We start from the raw sequence: 17536 nt of genomic DNA, 5'->3' as shown, positions 1-17536 counted from the left end.
TTTGGTTGTTTCATGTTACTACAATATTCGTGTTATTTTCTAAAAGTATTTCATTAAAAAATCGTCATTGTAACTATGATAACACATTACAACGATTTCTCCACCGAACCAGTTATTTACCATATCATATTAACTATCAATACTAAGGACCTACAGTAGTGAAGGACACACATGACTAAGTATTATACTTGATGTTATTACTGGTGACTCCATCAATTAATTTGTTCATTGGAAATTCAAATGATGTGGAATTTATTTTAAATTAAAGTGTGAAGTTTCTACAACGAGACAATTGGTATTATTGTATAGGTTTATTGATAACTAAGAGCACAAGGGTATTTGAAAGACAGTAACCCTAACATTTTCAGTGGACCGGGGAACCCCAACCTGGGGAATATTCGTATTAATTTCGTTAGACAGAAATGGCAAAACATCACAACTATTCAAAGTTACTACCAGTATTACATCCTTGCTTTAATGACCTAGAATGTGTTCAATGACTACTTTGTAAGTGAATGTATGATTACATTTGTACCACGTTTTATTTCATGTAATATTGTACTGTACATAGTTTGATTTACTTTTTTTCTGTCAGTTATTTGTCTGTTTACTTTTTGTGTTTTGTATTTTGATATATCAATAAAACTTAATTGATTGACATTGCATTTATTACAGATATTTACAATGATACAATAAACAAACAAATAAACAATTAAACAAAACACTTCTCGTAATAATATCAACAGCATTTTAACAATGTACAAAGTTACGCCTAACATCCAAGCAAGTTAATTTGATAGGAATATCAATCGTACCATTTCAATATATATAATATACATTTTTATGTGTAGACGTAACTATAAATATTAAATAGCACACCTTTATTGTCTACTGTAATATTGACAAGGCTTATATATTAAGGCACCATCATAGTCTACTGTAATATTGACAAGGCCCATACATTAAGGCACCGTCATCGTCTACTGTAATATATTAAAACTGGACTTGCAATATCATATAGCATGTCGCTTTGGAAGATTGTAGACGTAATCTTTTGCTAAAATAGATTTTTGTAAACATAAATATGAAAGTACAATTAAATAATGCATTATTAAAATACGGCTAAAACAGGTCAACATGTAACATTATGTAGGATTTCACAGCATCTAATGGTGTGTTTTACCACTAACATTGAGATAAAGACATGGCCTCGCTTCGCCTCATAAACTGTAGAGAGGTGATATCGTTCTCTAACATTTCTATCAAAATCACTGATAATGTCTGACATTGTTCCTGTTGATATGATGTCTGACATTGTTCCTGTTGATATAATGTCTGACATTGTTCCTGTTGATATAATGTCTGACATTGCTCCTGTTGATATAATGTCTGACATTGCTCCTGTTGATATAATGTCTGACATTGTTCCTGTTGATATAATGTTTGACATTGTTCCTGTTGATATCGGTCGTTACGTTGTGATTTCTCGGTTAGAGACAGTTCGTTTTTAAAATTCATAAGTTAGAGATTGTTCCGTAGAATGATAAACAATACAAAATTTGTCTGATCAATATGAAAGTTATTTCATCAATACAAAAGATGTCTGATAAATACAAGTTTTCTATCAATACAAACGATGTCCGATAAATACAAAAGTTGTTTATCCATGCAAAAGTTGTGTGAACAATAGAAAACAAAAGTTGTCTGATCAATACAAAAGTTGTCTGATCAATACAAAAGTTGTCCGATCAATATGAAAGTTGTCTGATCATTACAAATGTTGTCTGATCAATATCAAAACTGACTGATCAACAAAAAAAATTATCTGATCAATACAAAAGATGTCTGATCAATACAAAAGTTGTCTGATCAATACAAAAGTTGTCTGATCAATACGAAAGTTGTCTGATCAATACGAAAGTTGTCTGATCACTACAAAAGTTGTCTGATCCATATAAAAAATGTCTGATCACTACAAAAGTTGTCTGATCAATACGCAAGTTGTCTGATCACTACAAAAGTTTTCTAATCAAAACAAAAGTTGTGTGATAAATACAAAAGTTGTCTAATTAATGATGTGGTGCAATGGCGTTCACTTGTTGTATTCTATACACAGACTAATTTCATCAGAGTTTTCATCCGGAGGAGTTACGAAAGGGGATACCGAGGGGATGGGTTATCCCTCACCTTTCTCGATCACATCTGTTACAACACTATGGAACTCTCCTATTTGCTGTAGTTGATACCCTAGCACCATTCGAGTTGATGTATACTATCACAGTGTACATTACCAATCGTACAATCCCTTACAGAAATAGTTGCCAGTTAAAAGCCCCTGGACTTTTGTATGCGCTGTCCAGCACTTTTCCTCGTGTTTATCAATGACATCATGTCGGGGTTTAAGCCTCGTTCGTACCCTGGATCGCGTTCTACCTTCTTGTACTATTAATTTCCCTATCTTTTCTCCTTTGTTATTAACAAAAATGTCTTTTATCTTTATCTTCTTATGACGCAATTGTCCTGCAAAACAAAGAAAATGAAGAAATATTACAATTATTATTCTATACTCTTTAATCTGATTATGTCTAATGTATAGCTTTAACAAAGAAGGTTTGGTATGTTTCGGAAACAGCTCAAGAAATATAAAAAAAACTACATTAAATATAACACCATGTCTACATGCAAACTCTTTAAAACACCCAAGACAAACAGACATACCGACTTACCATTAACACTGTGCAAATACGGACAAAGGAAACGAAAAACAATATTTACAAATCGATATCTATATAGACATAATTATGGTAGTGGATGATCCGGCGTGTAATTAATGGTAGGACATAACATTAGTTTAATGACAGTGCTGTATTATCCGGCGTGTAATGTATAGTATGATTTAACATGAGTTTATTAATATAATTACGGTAGTGTATTATCCGGCGTGTAATGTATGGTAGGATTTAACATGAGTTTATTGATATAATTACAGTAGTGTATTATCTGGCGTGTAATGTATGGTAGGATTTAACATGAGTTTATTGATATAATTACGGTAGTGTATTATCCGGCGTGTAATGTATGGTAGGATTTAACATGAGTTTATTGATATAATTACGGTAGTGTATTATCCGGCGTGTAATGTATGGTAGGATTTAACATGAGTTTATTGATATAATTACGGTAGTGTATTATCCGGCGTGTAATGTATGGTAGGATTTAACATGAGTTTATTGATATAATTACGGTAGTGTATTACCCGGCGATGATGATTTGTTTTGAGTGTTCACTCGAATTCCCATAGACATCTACTCTCACAGTATATAATCATTATTTGTTTTGAGTGTTTACTCCAATTCCCATAGACATCCACTCTCACAATTTAGAATTATAACTGGTTCAGTTTGTTAACTCAAATTCCCATAAACAACTATCCTTACAGTATAGTAGTATTACTGGTTCAGTCTAGAGACTAGCATAGAGAAGCGACGCTGGAATACGGAGAGGGGACGATGTATCTATACATGTATGACTTAAGCCTAAGATGAATAACAATCGCATCAACAGTTACAAATATGAACAGTCTGTAGTTCCAGGATCCGCAGTTGGCAAGAAAAGCTCATACAACAAATATATTTGTAGGTATTCAACTCAGTACAGAAACAAATAATGGAAAATAACATTTTTTGTGTAGGTCGAAAGCAATCCGAAGGTTCCTTTTTGTTAATCAGCCTTTTAAAAATCTGATATGAGTCGATTTACATCAGAACTCCTGTCATGATGTATAATTACAGTAATTTAATACCGCCGTGTGGATAGAAAACACACATATATCGCAACGTCGATCATGTTTCTAATCACTTATTTCATTATCAAACTCTGCGTTTTCAAACATTTCGCGGCCATATTTGTGGTGTGAATGACATGTTTTTAAGTCTCACCGGAAACAGATTTTTAAAGGGCAGATAATGCATCAGAAAGCTGTGGACTAGGTCGATAGATGGTAAAGGTCTTACACCAAGATCATACTCAAAGGCTTCTTAATCGTGTTGTATACCAACTGTACGTGTCATTATCATAAGGAGTAATATATCTAGAGTTAATACCTCGGATATTATATAAAATAAATATATAACCATACCGAGTACTCCTCCAGCTTGACCAGATAATCCGTCCTCTTTGTCTAGATACACATTCAAATAGTTAACTTGGCTATAGTCCACGGCTAAATGCCTTTTAATGCTTATTTGGATACTGTTTCTCACATCTACATGTAACACACGTGTATCTGTATCGTCTGAGAATATATAAAACCGGAGGTCATGGTGATTAACAGGCCGCTCGTCATCCCAGGACAAGGACAGATCGCCTACATTTATAGTGGCAGGGTCGACCATAACACTGATATTGTGGAGAAGAAGGGCAATCCTGCCAAAGTAGGTACGCATCCTGCCATCCTTTCTCTTCCTGTTCCCTGGTATTATCAAGGCGTTGATTACGAAACCTGGAAAGAGACAATAGTGTCATTTGAAATTATATTAATGTTTTGAATGTATTAAACAATAAAAAACAAACACAGTACACATTTGGCTGATACGTTAAGATACATTGTGTGTTAAGATAATAAAAGCCTCTAACAGTAGCATTCCCTTATTAAACATCTAATATTTCTTAATTTTGTCGTTACTTAAAGGTTATTGTTTTCATTTTTTTTCTTATCATAATGGAACAATTTTTCAAGGAATATTAATTTCATTTCCTTATTCAATTGTTTTTGAATGAAAAAGGTATACAGACATTATGTATTGATTAACACGAAGGTATATCTGAATGATTATATAATACTGATCGAATGTCTGAATGATTATATAATACTGATCGAATGTCTGAATGATTATATAATACTGATCGAATGTCTGAATGATTATATATTACTGATCGAATCTCTGAATGATTACATTACACTGATCGAATGTCTGAATGATTATATAACACTGATCGAATGTCTGAATGAGTACATAATACTGATCGAATGTCTGAGTGATTACATAACACTTATCGAATGTCTTAATATTACATAATACTGATCGAATGTCTGCATGATTACATAATACTGATCGAATGTCTGAATGATTACATCACACTGATCGAATGTCTGAGTGATTACATAATACAGTTCCATATCACTGGTATTAGTACATGATATTTGTTTTATAGCAATACAATCTGTTGAAATGAAATATACAACTTCAAAAATCATCGTTAAATATATCATGTTAGTCAGTTGATATCTTAAATCTCATATATATTATTTAAAGTAGAATTCGTACATGAACCAAGCGTAAGCAACAACATAGTGCATTTCCGAGCAACAAACATAGAAAGGTAGAAGGTACCATATACCCTTAAGTCAGTCAAACTACTGATAGAATAGTAAAGCTACCATCAATCACAAGAAAACTCCGAAAAATGACTATGTATATACATTTTCTATAAAGTTGTGAATAAAGGGAGGAAACTTAATATATTTAAAAGCACTCCAGTATGCGACCAGACACGGTGGAAGTATTTCAGCGTAATTCATGACTGTTTCGGTGTGTGAGCGCACTTTATGTTAGCATTTCAGTGTAATTCATGAATATTTCGGTGAGTGGTAGCATTTATGCGAGCGGACATTCTAGTAATATGTCAGTGTAATTTATGAACATTTCGGTGTATTGACCATGGCGTGTAGAGAAAGGCTATCACCAATCCTGTAGGTGTACCGACCACGGCATGTTGAGAAAGGTATTACTAATCCAACAGATTTCTATCTTCTCTTCGATTGAAAAAATTGTTTCAATGAGATGAATACAAAGTTTCGCTCTGATTGGTCAAAAATGAAAAACTTATATTTGCACTGCCCATCGCTGCAGTGAAAATATAGGTTTTCATTAGTTTGATAAATTTCTATATTTCACTGGCAAAAATGCAATAAAATAAAAAGTTATATTCCTAAATTAAGTATCTTCTGCCGACATATTTACGATACCTTTATGCGGGTCTCGAAGTAGTCGCAGGATATTTCCTGGCTCTGCTATAATATCAAAGCACACAGGATGAGCTATTCCTTGTACACGAATCATGAAATGGGGATCACCTCCTCCTGTTCAAATTTTAATTTAAAATGACATTAACGTTGATAATGGAAAGCCTTTTAAACTATGAATCTTCTAGTTTCTTTGAAGATGACATTATTTGATACAACAATAAATATATTTTTTGATATGTATGATATTGTTCGTCTAATACTAATGTTGAGAATTGTGGAATATAACATATTCTAAATTCGATAGAAAATATAATTATCCTCCAAATAATTAACATCAGTGTCAAAGAAATGCACCTACATGTATTACGAGATATAATTGTTTTCCTCATATTTAAGTGGTAATTATCCAACTTACCTCCCCCAGCAATACTCTTGCCTTCTGTGGTCATGAGTCGTGAGCCAGGCTTCTTTCTCCTCCAGGCATATCCCGTGAATGGACCAGGGGTAGGGGACGGCATGTCTCGTGCAACTAATCAAAATGCATATAACATTAGTTAAAACTATGGCCGATGAGACACAAGACATGATTAGCTGTTCTCTGATTATTGATTTAAGTGATAAACATTTTTCCATACAACATTGTATTTCATCTGTTGTTCGTGATGTTTAAATTGGAAGAATAAAACCAGTTATTAGATGAGACAGTGTGTTTCACAAATGAAAGTTATTCTCATACAACGATTTAGTTTAATACATCACTCCAGAACATCTCCCACAAGAGATAATACATCTGTTGACGAAACGTGGAAGATAAAATGAAAAATATAGTTATACATTTAGGCTTAAAAGACATCAGAATACGATAATTGTAATGATACTCACAAAGAAAGACATGTTTAAATCAAAGGATCCATTAACATTCAATCAAGCTAAATATTTTGATTTTGTACATAACTAAATGTACCAAACAAGACATCTGTGAAACATTACAAATGACATTAAGCATATCCCACATGCATCACAATGTATGATTCAATCCTGTTGTACTATGTATGGTTAGTGAAAACAAACGTGTTTCCATCGCCACCGATTAATTCAGTAGAGAACATTCAGCTAGTCTTAAAACACGGTATAAAATCCATTCGTAACATTTCAATCATTAGTAGCCGGATTGTTATACAGGAGTTTTAAAACACAGTATAAAATCCATTCGGAACATTTCAATCATTAGTAGCCGGATTGTTATACAGGAGTTTTAAAACACGGTATAAAGTCCATTCGGAACATTTCAATCATTAGTAGCCAGATTTGTTATACAACATCAGCCAATCGACAAAAACACATGCGTCTTATCAACAACAGTTCAAACGTTAACGCACAAGACTAAGCAATATTCTTATTAAAGCGTTTAACACTATCAAGGCCTGCCGCAAAATGCGCTAAGGTCAATCTACCTCGATACATGACTTTGTATTCCGACTTTATAGTCCGTGTTTTTTTTATAATAAGATTAGTTCCCATGTTCACAATATATGAATTTGAATTTAAACGTAACAATTAACATTAATATTATAACCAGCCAACATCACCAGCCTACATCACCAGCCGACATGTTCAATATTTACCTTGTCGCAGTACCACTGTCAATGAGGAATTCATATAAATCATTAATAAACTATGAAGGTTATGACCCTGTCCTTGTAGTCGTAACACGATTGTCTGGTCACAACATTTATATTCTGTATGCGTTATCACATGTACAATTTACAATTGTTTTCTCTAACGCAACTACAATAATCTAGAGAGATCCTTTGATCGTTTTTCTTTTGTTTGATCAACATCTGTTGTACACATGAAGACAGTTATGAATATGTATTTGATTTACAAGCTCATTTCCATACCAAATAAACACGTTTGTCGAGATGTTTAGTACAAATTGTAAATAACTATACCTACACATATATCTCAAATATACATTTTTTTTTCATTTCTTCCTTACTTTATCAATATAAGCCTAGCCTATCGTGGCTGTATATCGTGATTGATTAAATAAATGATGACGCCATTATTTGCAGGATGGGGCAGGATACTGCTAACGAAGAATTTTCTTTTGTTCATATATTTGCTCAAGCTTATTGATATGTAAATACATTTTATACGTTGATAAGGTGTTAATTTTCGCTATCAATTACAGGCCCACAGTATAACGCTAATACATTGTACGTTGATAAGGTGTTAATTTTCGCTATCAATTACAGGCCCACAGTATAATGCTAATACATTGTACGTTGGCACTCCTAAACATAGAAATGTCATGATTTGATACTTGAAAGTTGATGAATAGTATTGTAATGATATTATATTCAAATTAGACTAAATCCTACTTTGTTTTTCAGTAACATTAGATACTAAAAAGTATGTTAAAATATAAATATTTAACGTATTATTTAAAATCCTCGAACATAAAACATTCATGACATTTCATGATGCATTAAAATTATTTGGAGTATGTACATTGTTTTTCTATACATTATATATATTACATTTTCATTAACATCGATCGGTATTACAGAAGTTAATTTTTTTTGTATGTATAAGTATGTGTTATGTATATATCTGAAGTCCTTACATTCAGCATCCTCGCCTTCCTGTAAATTTCCTACTTCTCTTTCGTCTGGCTTTATGACCACCAATGACGTCAGAGGGGTCACAAACTGGTACTGAGGAAGTAAACACTCGATATAATTAGAAATCGGCAGAGGAAAATGTAAGATCCCCTATAACAGAGGAACATGTATGATCCCCCTATAACAGAGGAACATGTATGATCCCCCTATAACAGAGGGACATGTATGATCCACTATAACAGAGGAACATGTATGATCCCCCTATAACAGAGGAACATATATGATCCCCCTATAACAGAGGAACAAGTATGCTCCCCCTATAACAGAGGAACATGTATGATCCCCCTATAACAGAGGAACATGTATGATCCCCTATAACGGAGGAACATGTATGATCCCCTATAACAGAGGAACATGTATGATCCCCCTATAACAGAGGAACATGTATGATCCCCCTATAACAGAGGAACATGTATGATTCCCTATAACAGAGGAACATGTATGATCCCCTATAACAGAGGAACATGTATGATCCTCCTATAACAGAGGAAAATGTAAGATCCCCTATAACAGAGGAACATGTTTGATCCCCTATAACAGAGGAACATGTATGATCCCCTATAACAGAGGAACATGTATGATCCCTTATAACAGAGGAACATGTATGATCCCCTATAACAGAGGAACATGTATGATCCCCTATAACAGAGGAACATGTATGATCCCCCTATAACAGAGGAACATGTATGATCCCCTATAACAGAGGAACATGTATGATCCCCTATAACAGAGGAACATGTATGATCCCCTATAACAGAGGGACATGTATGATCCCTATAACAGAGGAACATGTATGATCCCCCTATAACAGAGGAACATGTATGATCCCCTATAACAGAGGAACATGTATGAATCCCCTATAACAGAGGAACATGTATGATCTCCTATAACAGAGGGACATGTATGATCCCCTATAACAGAGGAGCATGTATGATCCCCTATAACAGAGGAACATGTATGATCCCCCTATAACAGACGAACATGTATGATCCCCTATAACAGACGAACATGTATGATACCCCTATAACAGAGGAACATGTATGATCCCCCTATAACAGAGGAACATGTATGATCCCCCTATAACAGCAACACGTGTTTTGCTATTTATTGATGAAGTCGACTTTTCATGTTGCCTTTAACATTTTTGTTTTGCGTTCAAAGCCAATCAACGTTTTATCTTGAACCCAGATAGGAGTCTATGTTGGTATATGATATGAATACGATTTAACCATCAAAACAATTTTTCTTTAGATTAAAAAATAACGTATACAATTATTACCTTCATTGACAAGGCAATGATCTTTTGTCTCACATTTTCCCTATGAATGGCACTAGAATTGAGTTGTCCTACTGCCTCGTCCAACAACTGTTTTATGGTGACGTATGCCCATATCCTTTCTGTGATTTTCTGGAAATCCTCTGGCCTCGTTAGACCTGGGAACATTGTGGGCGTTGAATGTTCCAGAATACTGGCCGTAAGGGCAAGTGAAATGTCCCCTTGTACACCGTTTCCTTCCACGGTAAGTCTCAGCATTTTCATATCATTATTTTTTATACGACCAGCCACAACAAGTTCAGAGTCAGAGAAAAAGGAATTGAAAGAACTTTTGGTTACGTTCTGAAGGTTATTTACACCATCCAAATAACTAAATGTCACATTTTTTAAAGCCGCGCGAGATATTTCCTCATAAAAACCACTTATTTGAAGCACCGCATCAGATTCTTCATAAATTTTCCTTGCCACTCCGTTGTTCTGAAGGGCAACCTTCTTAACGAACTCGTAATCGGCGTCCTCTCCAAAAGCGAGAGTGAAAATAGCGATATGCCCAATATTCCGAGTCTTGACGTTCTCTAGAATGATATCTGTATTCTCAATCCCTTTGGTCGGGGATCCGTCCGTGAGGAAAACCATCAGCTTTACTCGACCAACGTCGTCACCGATACTATTGAGGAAATCGAGGCCATACGTCATAGCCTCGTTGATGTTAGTCCCTGAAAAATAATTCATGAACTGAGATTCTGTAATAACAACTAATTAAAGTTAGATGTTATAACAAAGAATACCAACAAACAACTAAAAACCAACACAGCGAAGACATGAAATAGAGATTTGCAAGAACGCCCATGAATTTAGATAAATACTCATGAAAACTCATGTCAATGGCCATTAACTTATAAGTAATTTGTGAGGTACTTTATCGTATAAACATACATCCTGCTGAAGTCATCGTTGCCACATATCCCACCGCCTCGGCGATATTTTGACGAGTAGCCGATATCACCTTCCCTGGTCTCCAGAATGTCGTTCTCGTGTTAAATTTGATTATGTTAAATCTGTCTCCTTCGTGGAGATCATTGAGAATGATGTGCATGGCGTCTCGAAGTTGTGCGATTTTAGTTCCAAACATGGACGAACTAGTATCAAGTACAAACAGAATATCCTTTGGTATAGGATCCATACCGGTTGGGGCAAAAAAATGGACGAAGAACCCGTTCACAACCTTAAATAGAAAACAGAAGATTGTTAACTAAAAGGTTGTGGACAAAGATCCCGTTCTTAACCTTAAAGTAATATTGTTAACCAAAAGGCTAATCACACACACACACACACACACACACACACACACACACACACATATATATATATATATTAATAATTAGACTTTGGCCTAATTATTTTGGTTTTATTCTCAATGCATGTTTTTCAGTTATGGAAATTAGGTGAGGTAAGTAGGTGGTTATAGGAATCTAGAAATGAAGTAATGACTGAACCGAAGGCTTGGTCTATTCCACCAGACATGTCTTTGTAACAAAAAATCCATATAATAAAATGTTACATATGTCACGTGACGGTATATATATAGAGAACGGTAAGCCGCTAGGCCGATGGTCGAGGTCGATGCTGACTGTTACCGTTCCTGCTTGTAGTCACACTTGTTGAATCAAATAGATTTGTAATGATCAAATACTTATGAACATGGCCCCACAGTCATCTACATCAGAAAATCCACACAATAAAGACAATGTCGTGATAGACCTTAAGTACTTACCAGTACGTCTCCAGCATCAAAGTTCCTGTCAACATCGTACTCCACAATGAAGAGACCCGAAAGTCCCCGAGTGGACGCGAGTCGTTGGTCCGATACACTGGGGTAGTACTGTACCCTGGCCGTCTCCCGTGTCGGACGGTCGATCGATACTAACTCGTTTCTGGCTGAAACGTAATACGACCCACTATGATAAAGTATCAATAGGTATAGAGTGTATATCGAAATAAGATAGTTGATTTTTAAAAAAGCTATTTTCAAAAGCCAACTTTGAATACCATCTATTTATAAAATCACCGTCGAGGGCCATTGATTTGAAAACTTCTATTTTTATGACATTAAGCTTCCTTTAAATGTACGATTAACCTTACCTTTGAGGTTAATTTGGGTGTTTTCGAAACCTTACCTGTATCTGAAAAGTTCTCAATAATATCATCCCTTATTGGCGGTACTTTAATGGAGGTTATGGTACGTGACTCCTGTATGGCGACATCTACCCTGAGGTCATCTACCACCTGACCGGGGTCAAGGTAGATCACGTGTTCGTAGATGCCATGGTTACGGCGGAGAAGATTCTGGTAGGTTAGATTAAACGTCACGGTGCTCTGTGGTGCCACATTGACATTAACCTGGAATTTGTTTGTCTCCCGTGGCCTGATAAAAAATCCGAAAAAACCTACATAACAAAGACTGATTTCTTGATTTTTTCCTGGCAGCACTAGATGAAAACATTACAGAAGGCGGTGTCATTTCTTCTTTATTAAAACAGACGTGTTAATGTTAAAGCTGATAGAGCTATTGTTATTTAACAAAACGTATGTCGATTAGATGATGTGAACAGTTCACTGCCAGGAAATCTACAACATAATTTTACAATAGAATTAATTATATATCTACAACATATGATAAGCATACAATAAAATTGATTGTTTATCAACAACACGAGATAATTATACGATAAAATTAACTATCTACAACATGAGAATATTATACAATACAAGAGGGCCAATGCTCTTAATGGCCATCTTACAACTGAATCATTATTCTATAGAAAGCAAAATGTTTCCAAAGTTCCCGTCAGGGGCCTTACCACGCGGATCCCATGGGTGACACCGACCTCATTTATATCAAATATAGTTGGTTTCTCCCAACGATGTTGCACACTGCCCTCTCCAAATCATGCTTTACAACAAATTTGGATAAAATCCATTGAAGTGTTAAGAAGGAGTAGGGTTTTAAAGCAAATATTCACCAAAGTTCCCCTTTCTGGACCCCGCCACTCGGACTCCTGGGGTCAGATCAGCCTCCTTTATATAAAATGTGATCGCCTCCTCAATGATGTTTCAAACCAAACTTTGGATGTAATCCACTCAATGGTTAAGGAGGAGTAGGGTTTTAAAGCAAATATTTACCAAAAATCCTCTTTCCGGGCCCCGCCCCTCTGTCCCAAGGAGTCGGACCAGCCTCATTTATATAAAATGTGATTGCCCTCCCCCAATGATGCTTCAAACCAAATTGGTAGTATTCCGTCTTGGAAAAAAAGTCCTACACACGGCGCACAGAGCACAGCGCACGGCGGACGGCGCACGACGACGGACGAAACACGATAGTGATAGGTCATCCTGACCCTTTGGGCCAGATGACATGCAATTAATTATTTATCTACAACATAGGATAATTATACAACAAAATTAATCATTTATTTACAACATGAAATAATCATACTATGAAATTAATTATTTCGGTAATTATAGATAATGAAACAGAAAAGATAAAAGTGAATAATGATGAACATACCAAAAATTTACTTATGAATGTCGGATAATTAGCATATGACGTAAATGTAATATAATGTCATTTTGATATAGAAATGAAAAAGTCTACAATAGAACTGAAATATCATAACCTCTAATCTGTGTTTGAGATGCACGTGCAGGAAACATCATTACGTCCGTGCATTGTGTCTATAACTTGATACGAAACCAGTATCCGACCACATACCTAAAACCATGCATCATATCTATTTTACAGCAATATGTACCGGAAGTAACCGTGTTATGTTGGCACGTGAGACAAGTTTGAACATGGAAAACTCATGTTTATATAATATAGTCTAAGATATATCTAATACGTGTGTATACATGAGCTTAGTTCCAAAATACTCAGAATTTTATAGTTTCTGACTGATTAACTCCAGATTGACTAAGATTATTATGCTGTAACATTTGAATGTTGTTTACACTAGTATAGCACTATAGTATTACATCTTTGTGTGTGACCTAAATTCGTGTGAGGCCAAACATTTAATCACGTGATTTATTACACGGACAACTGCCGACTATCCTGGTGCTTTATACATCCTGGTATAAAATATAAATCACACTGAACGTTTGTAAATCAAGTATGTAATCCCTCGCCAGGTCAAATATGTCCTCTCCAAAGGTCAGGTATGTACATGTACTCTCGTCTGGTCAGGTATGTACTCTCGTCTGGTCAAATATATTCTCTAGCCAGGTCAAGTATGTTCTCTCGTCTGGTCAAATATATTCTCTAGCCAGGTCAAGTATGTTCTCTCGTCTGGTCAAATGTGTTCCCTCGTCTGGTCAAATATGTTCCCTCGTCTGGTCAAATATATTCTCTCGTCTGGTCAAATATATTCTCTCGTCTGGTCAGGTATGTACTCTCGTCTGGTCAAATATATTCTCTAGCCAGGTCAAGTATGTTCTCTCGTCTGGTCAAATATATTCTCTAGCCAGGTCAAGTATGTTCTCTCGTCTGGTCAAATATGTACTCTCGTCTGGTCAGGTATGTACTCTCGTCTGGTCAGGTATGTTCCCTCGTGTGGTCAAATATATTCTCTAGCCAGGTCAAGTATGTTCTCTCGTCTGGTCAAATGTGTTCCCTCGTCTGGTCAAATATGTTCTCTCGTCTGGTCAAGTATGTACTCTCGTCTGGTCAGGTATGTTCCCTCGTGTGGTCAAATATATTCTCTAGCCAGGTCAAGTATGTTCTCTCGTCTGGTCAAATGTGTTCCCTCGTCTGGTCAAATATGTTCTCTCGTCTGGTCAGGTATGTTCTCTCGTCTGGTCAAATATGTACTCTCGTCTGGTCAGGTATGTACTCTCGTCTGGTCAAGTATGTACTCTCGTCTGGTCAAGTATGTACTCTCGTCTGGTCAAGTATGTACTCTCGTCTGGTCAGGTATGTTCCCTCGTGTGGTCAAGTATGTACTCTCGTCTGGTCAGGTATGTACTCTCGTCTGGTCAAATATGTACTCTCGTCTGGACAGATCTCGTCAGGTCAAATATGTACTCTCGTCTGGTCAAATATGTACTCTCGTCTGGACAGATCTCGTCTGGTCAAATATGTACTCTCGTCTGGTCAAGTATGTACTCTCGTCTGGTCAAGTATGTACTCTCGTCTGGTCAAATATGTACTCTCGTCTGGTCAAGTATGTTCCCTCGTCTGGTCAAGTATGTACTCTCGTCTGGTCAAATATGTACTCTCGTCTGGTCAAGTATGTACTCTCGTCTGGTCAAATATGCTACCTCGTCTGGTCAGGTATGTACTCTCGTCTGGTCAAGTATGTACTCTCGTCTGGTCAAATATGCTACCTCGTCTGGTCAAATATGTTCTGTCGTCTGGTCAAATATGCTACCTCGTCTGGTCAAATATGTACTCTCCAACTCTCGGCAGTTCAAAGATGGTTATCTTTTCTAGTCAAGTATGTACTTTCAATTACTGCCGCCTTATTAGTTTTCGTTGAAATCATTGTTAAAAAGCCGAGAAGAAAACCTCAGTTGGATCTTTAATCACTCCTTAATTCACTATTGATGCTAATATGTCTCTGCCAACCACATACGAAATGTAACTCAGTAACACGATATATAGGTCTGTTGTCAAAGGTTAGAAGGGTAACACTAAACGTAACACTCACCTCTGTCGAACCTGGCCTGCACTTTGACCTTTACTCTTTGACCTTTGATACTTAGTGTCGGCACTGTGCTTCTCATCTATCTGACTTGGGTACATCCGTCCATCGATCTTCCTGTTAACGTAAAACCGTGGTAGATATTACAAACCACGCCTACAGTAGTGTTTTAATTAGATGATGTGTGACATCTCCCAATCCTTACAACATCAAACGTTAAACTTCCAGCGGATTAAATCTCGTTATTCCATTCAAAACACCTTAACTTATATAACAGAAACACCCTTACAGGTTGGTTTTTAGGGGTTCAACATCCTTGCAAAGCCAGATTCATATGAGTTTTATTTTTGTTCATAGTCAATAAAACATTACTTAATATGTACAATAAAACGGTAAGATCTCCATGTAGTACTGACAATAACCATTAGATATCTATGTACAGTGTACTACTAATAATAAACCATTAGATCTCTATGTACAGTATACTACTAATAATAAACCATTAGATCTCTATGTACAGTGTACTACTAATGATAAACCATTAGATCTCTATGTACAGTATACTACTAATAATAAACCATTATATATCTATGTATAGTGTACTACTAATAATAAACCATTATATATCTATGTACAATGTACTACTAATGATAAACCATTAGATCTCTATGTACAGTATACTACTAATGATAAACCATTAGATCTCTATGTACAGTATACTACTAATGATAAACCATTAGATCTGTATGTATAGTATACTACTAATAATAAACCATTATATCTCTATGTACAGTATACTACTAATGATAAACCATTAGATCTCTATGTACAGTATACTACTAATAATAAACCATTAGATCTCTATGTACAGTATACTACTAATGATAAACCATTATATATCTATGTACAGTATACTACTAATGATAAACCATTATATCTCTATGTACAGTATACTACTAATGATAAACCATTAGATCTCTATGTACAGTATACTACTAATAATAAACCATTAGATCTCTATGTACAGTATACTACTAATGATAAACCATTATATATCTATGTACAGTATACTACTAATAATAAACCATTAGATATTTATGTACAGTGTACTACTAATAATAAACCATTAGCTCTTTATGTATAGTGTACTACTAATAATAAACCATTAGATCTCTATGTACAGTATACTACTAATGATAAACCATTATATATCTATGTACAGTATACTACTAATGATAAACCATTATATCTCTATGTACAGTATACTACTAATGATAAACCATTAGATCTCTATGTACAGTATACTACTAATAATAAACCATTAGATCTCTATGTACAGTATACTACTAATAATAAACCATTAGATCTCTATGTACAGTATACTACTAATGATAAACCATTATATATCTATGTACAGTATACTACTAATAATAAACCATTAGATATTTATGTACAGTGTACTACTAATAATAAACCATTAGATATCTATGTATAGTGAACTACTAATAATAAACCATTAGATATCTATGTACAGTATACTACTAATAATAAACCATTAGATCTCTATGTACAGTATACCACTAATAATAAACCATTAGATATCTATGTACAGTATACTACTAATAATAAACCATTATATCTTTATGTACAGTATACTACTAATGATAAACCATTAGATCTCCATGTACAGTATACTACTAATAATAAACCATTTGATATATATGTACAGTATACTACTAATAATAAACCATTAGATCTCTATGTACAGTGTACTACTAATGATAAACCATTATATATATATGTACAGTGTACTACTAATAATAAACCATTAGATCTCCATGTA

The 17536-nt window shown here is 35.0% G+C and overlaps 1 protein-coding gene across 3 annotated transcripts in view; it reads right to left on the bottom strand.

Moving 5' to 3' along the window:
• Positions 1–4: 4 nt before the first annotated feature.
• LOC117331282 (inter-alpha-trypsin inhibitor heavy chain H3-like) overlaps positions 5–17536 on the bottom strand; it is a 62399-nt gene continuing 44867 nt past the window's right edge. For 2 of the 3 annotated variants that reach the window (XM_033889891.1, XM_033889890.1), the window contains exons 4-14: positions 15700–15810; positions 12169–12416; positions 11766–11929; positions 10928–11216; positions 9995–10707; positions 8658–8748; positions 7654–7668; positions 6444–6557; positions 6029–6142; positions 4139–4501; positions 5–2520 (exon numbers count right to left, since the gene is read on the bottom strand). In XM_033889891.1, coding sequence (XP_033745782.1) covers positions 2288–2520; positions 4139–4501; positions 6029–6142; positions 6444–6557; positions 7654–7668; positions 8658–8748; positions 9995–10707; positions 10928–11216; positions 11766–11929; positions 12169–12416; positions 15700–15810 — 2455 coding nt within the window. In that variant the 3' untranslated portion in view covers positions 5–2287. The remainder of the gene's footprint in view (positions 2521–4138; positions 4502–6028; positions 6143–6443; positions 6558–7653; positions 7669–8657; positions 8749–9994; positions 10708–10927; positions 11217–11765; positions 11930–12168; positions 12417–15699; positions 15811–17536) is intronic. The other variant, XM_033889892.1, reaches the window with a different exon arrangement.

The sequence above is a fragment of the Pecten maximus genome, chromosome 7 (assembly GCF_902652985.1).
Source record: "Pecten maximus chromosome 7, xPecMax1.1, whole genome shotgun sequence".
NCBI lineage: Eukaryota > Metazoa > Mollusca > Bivalvia > Pectinida > Pectinidae > Pecten > Pecten maximus.
This window is presented reverse-complemented; position numbering and strand designations above follow the sequence as displayed.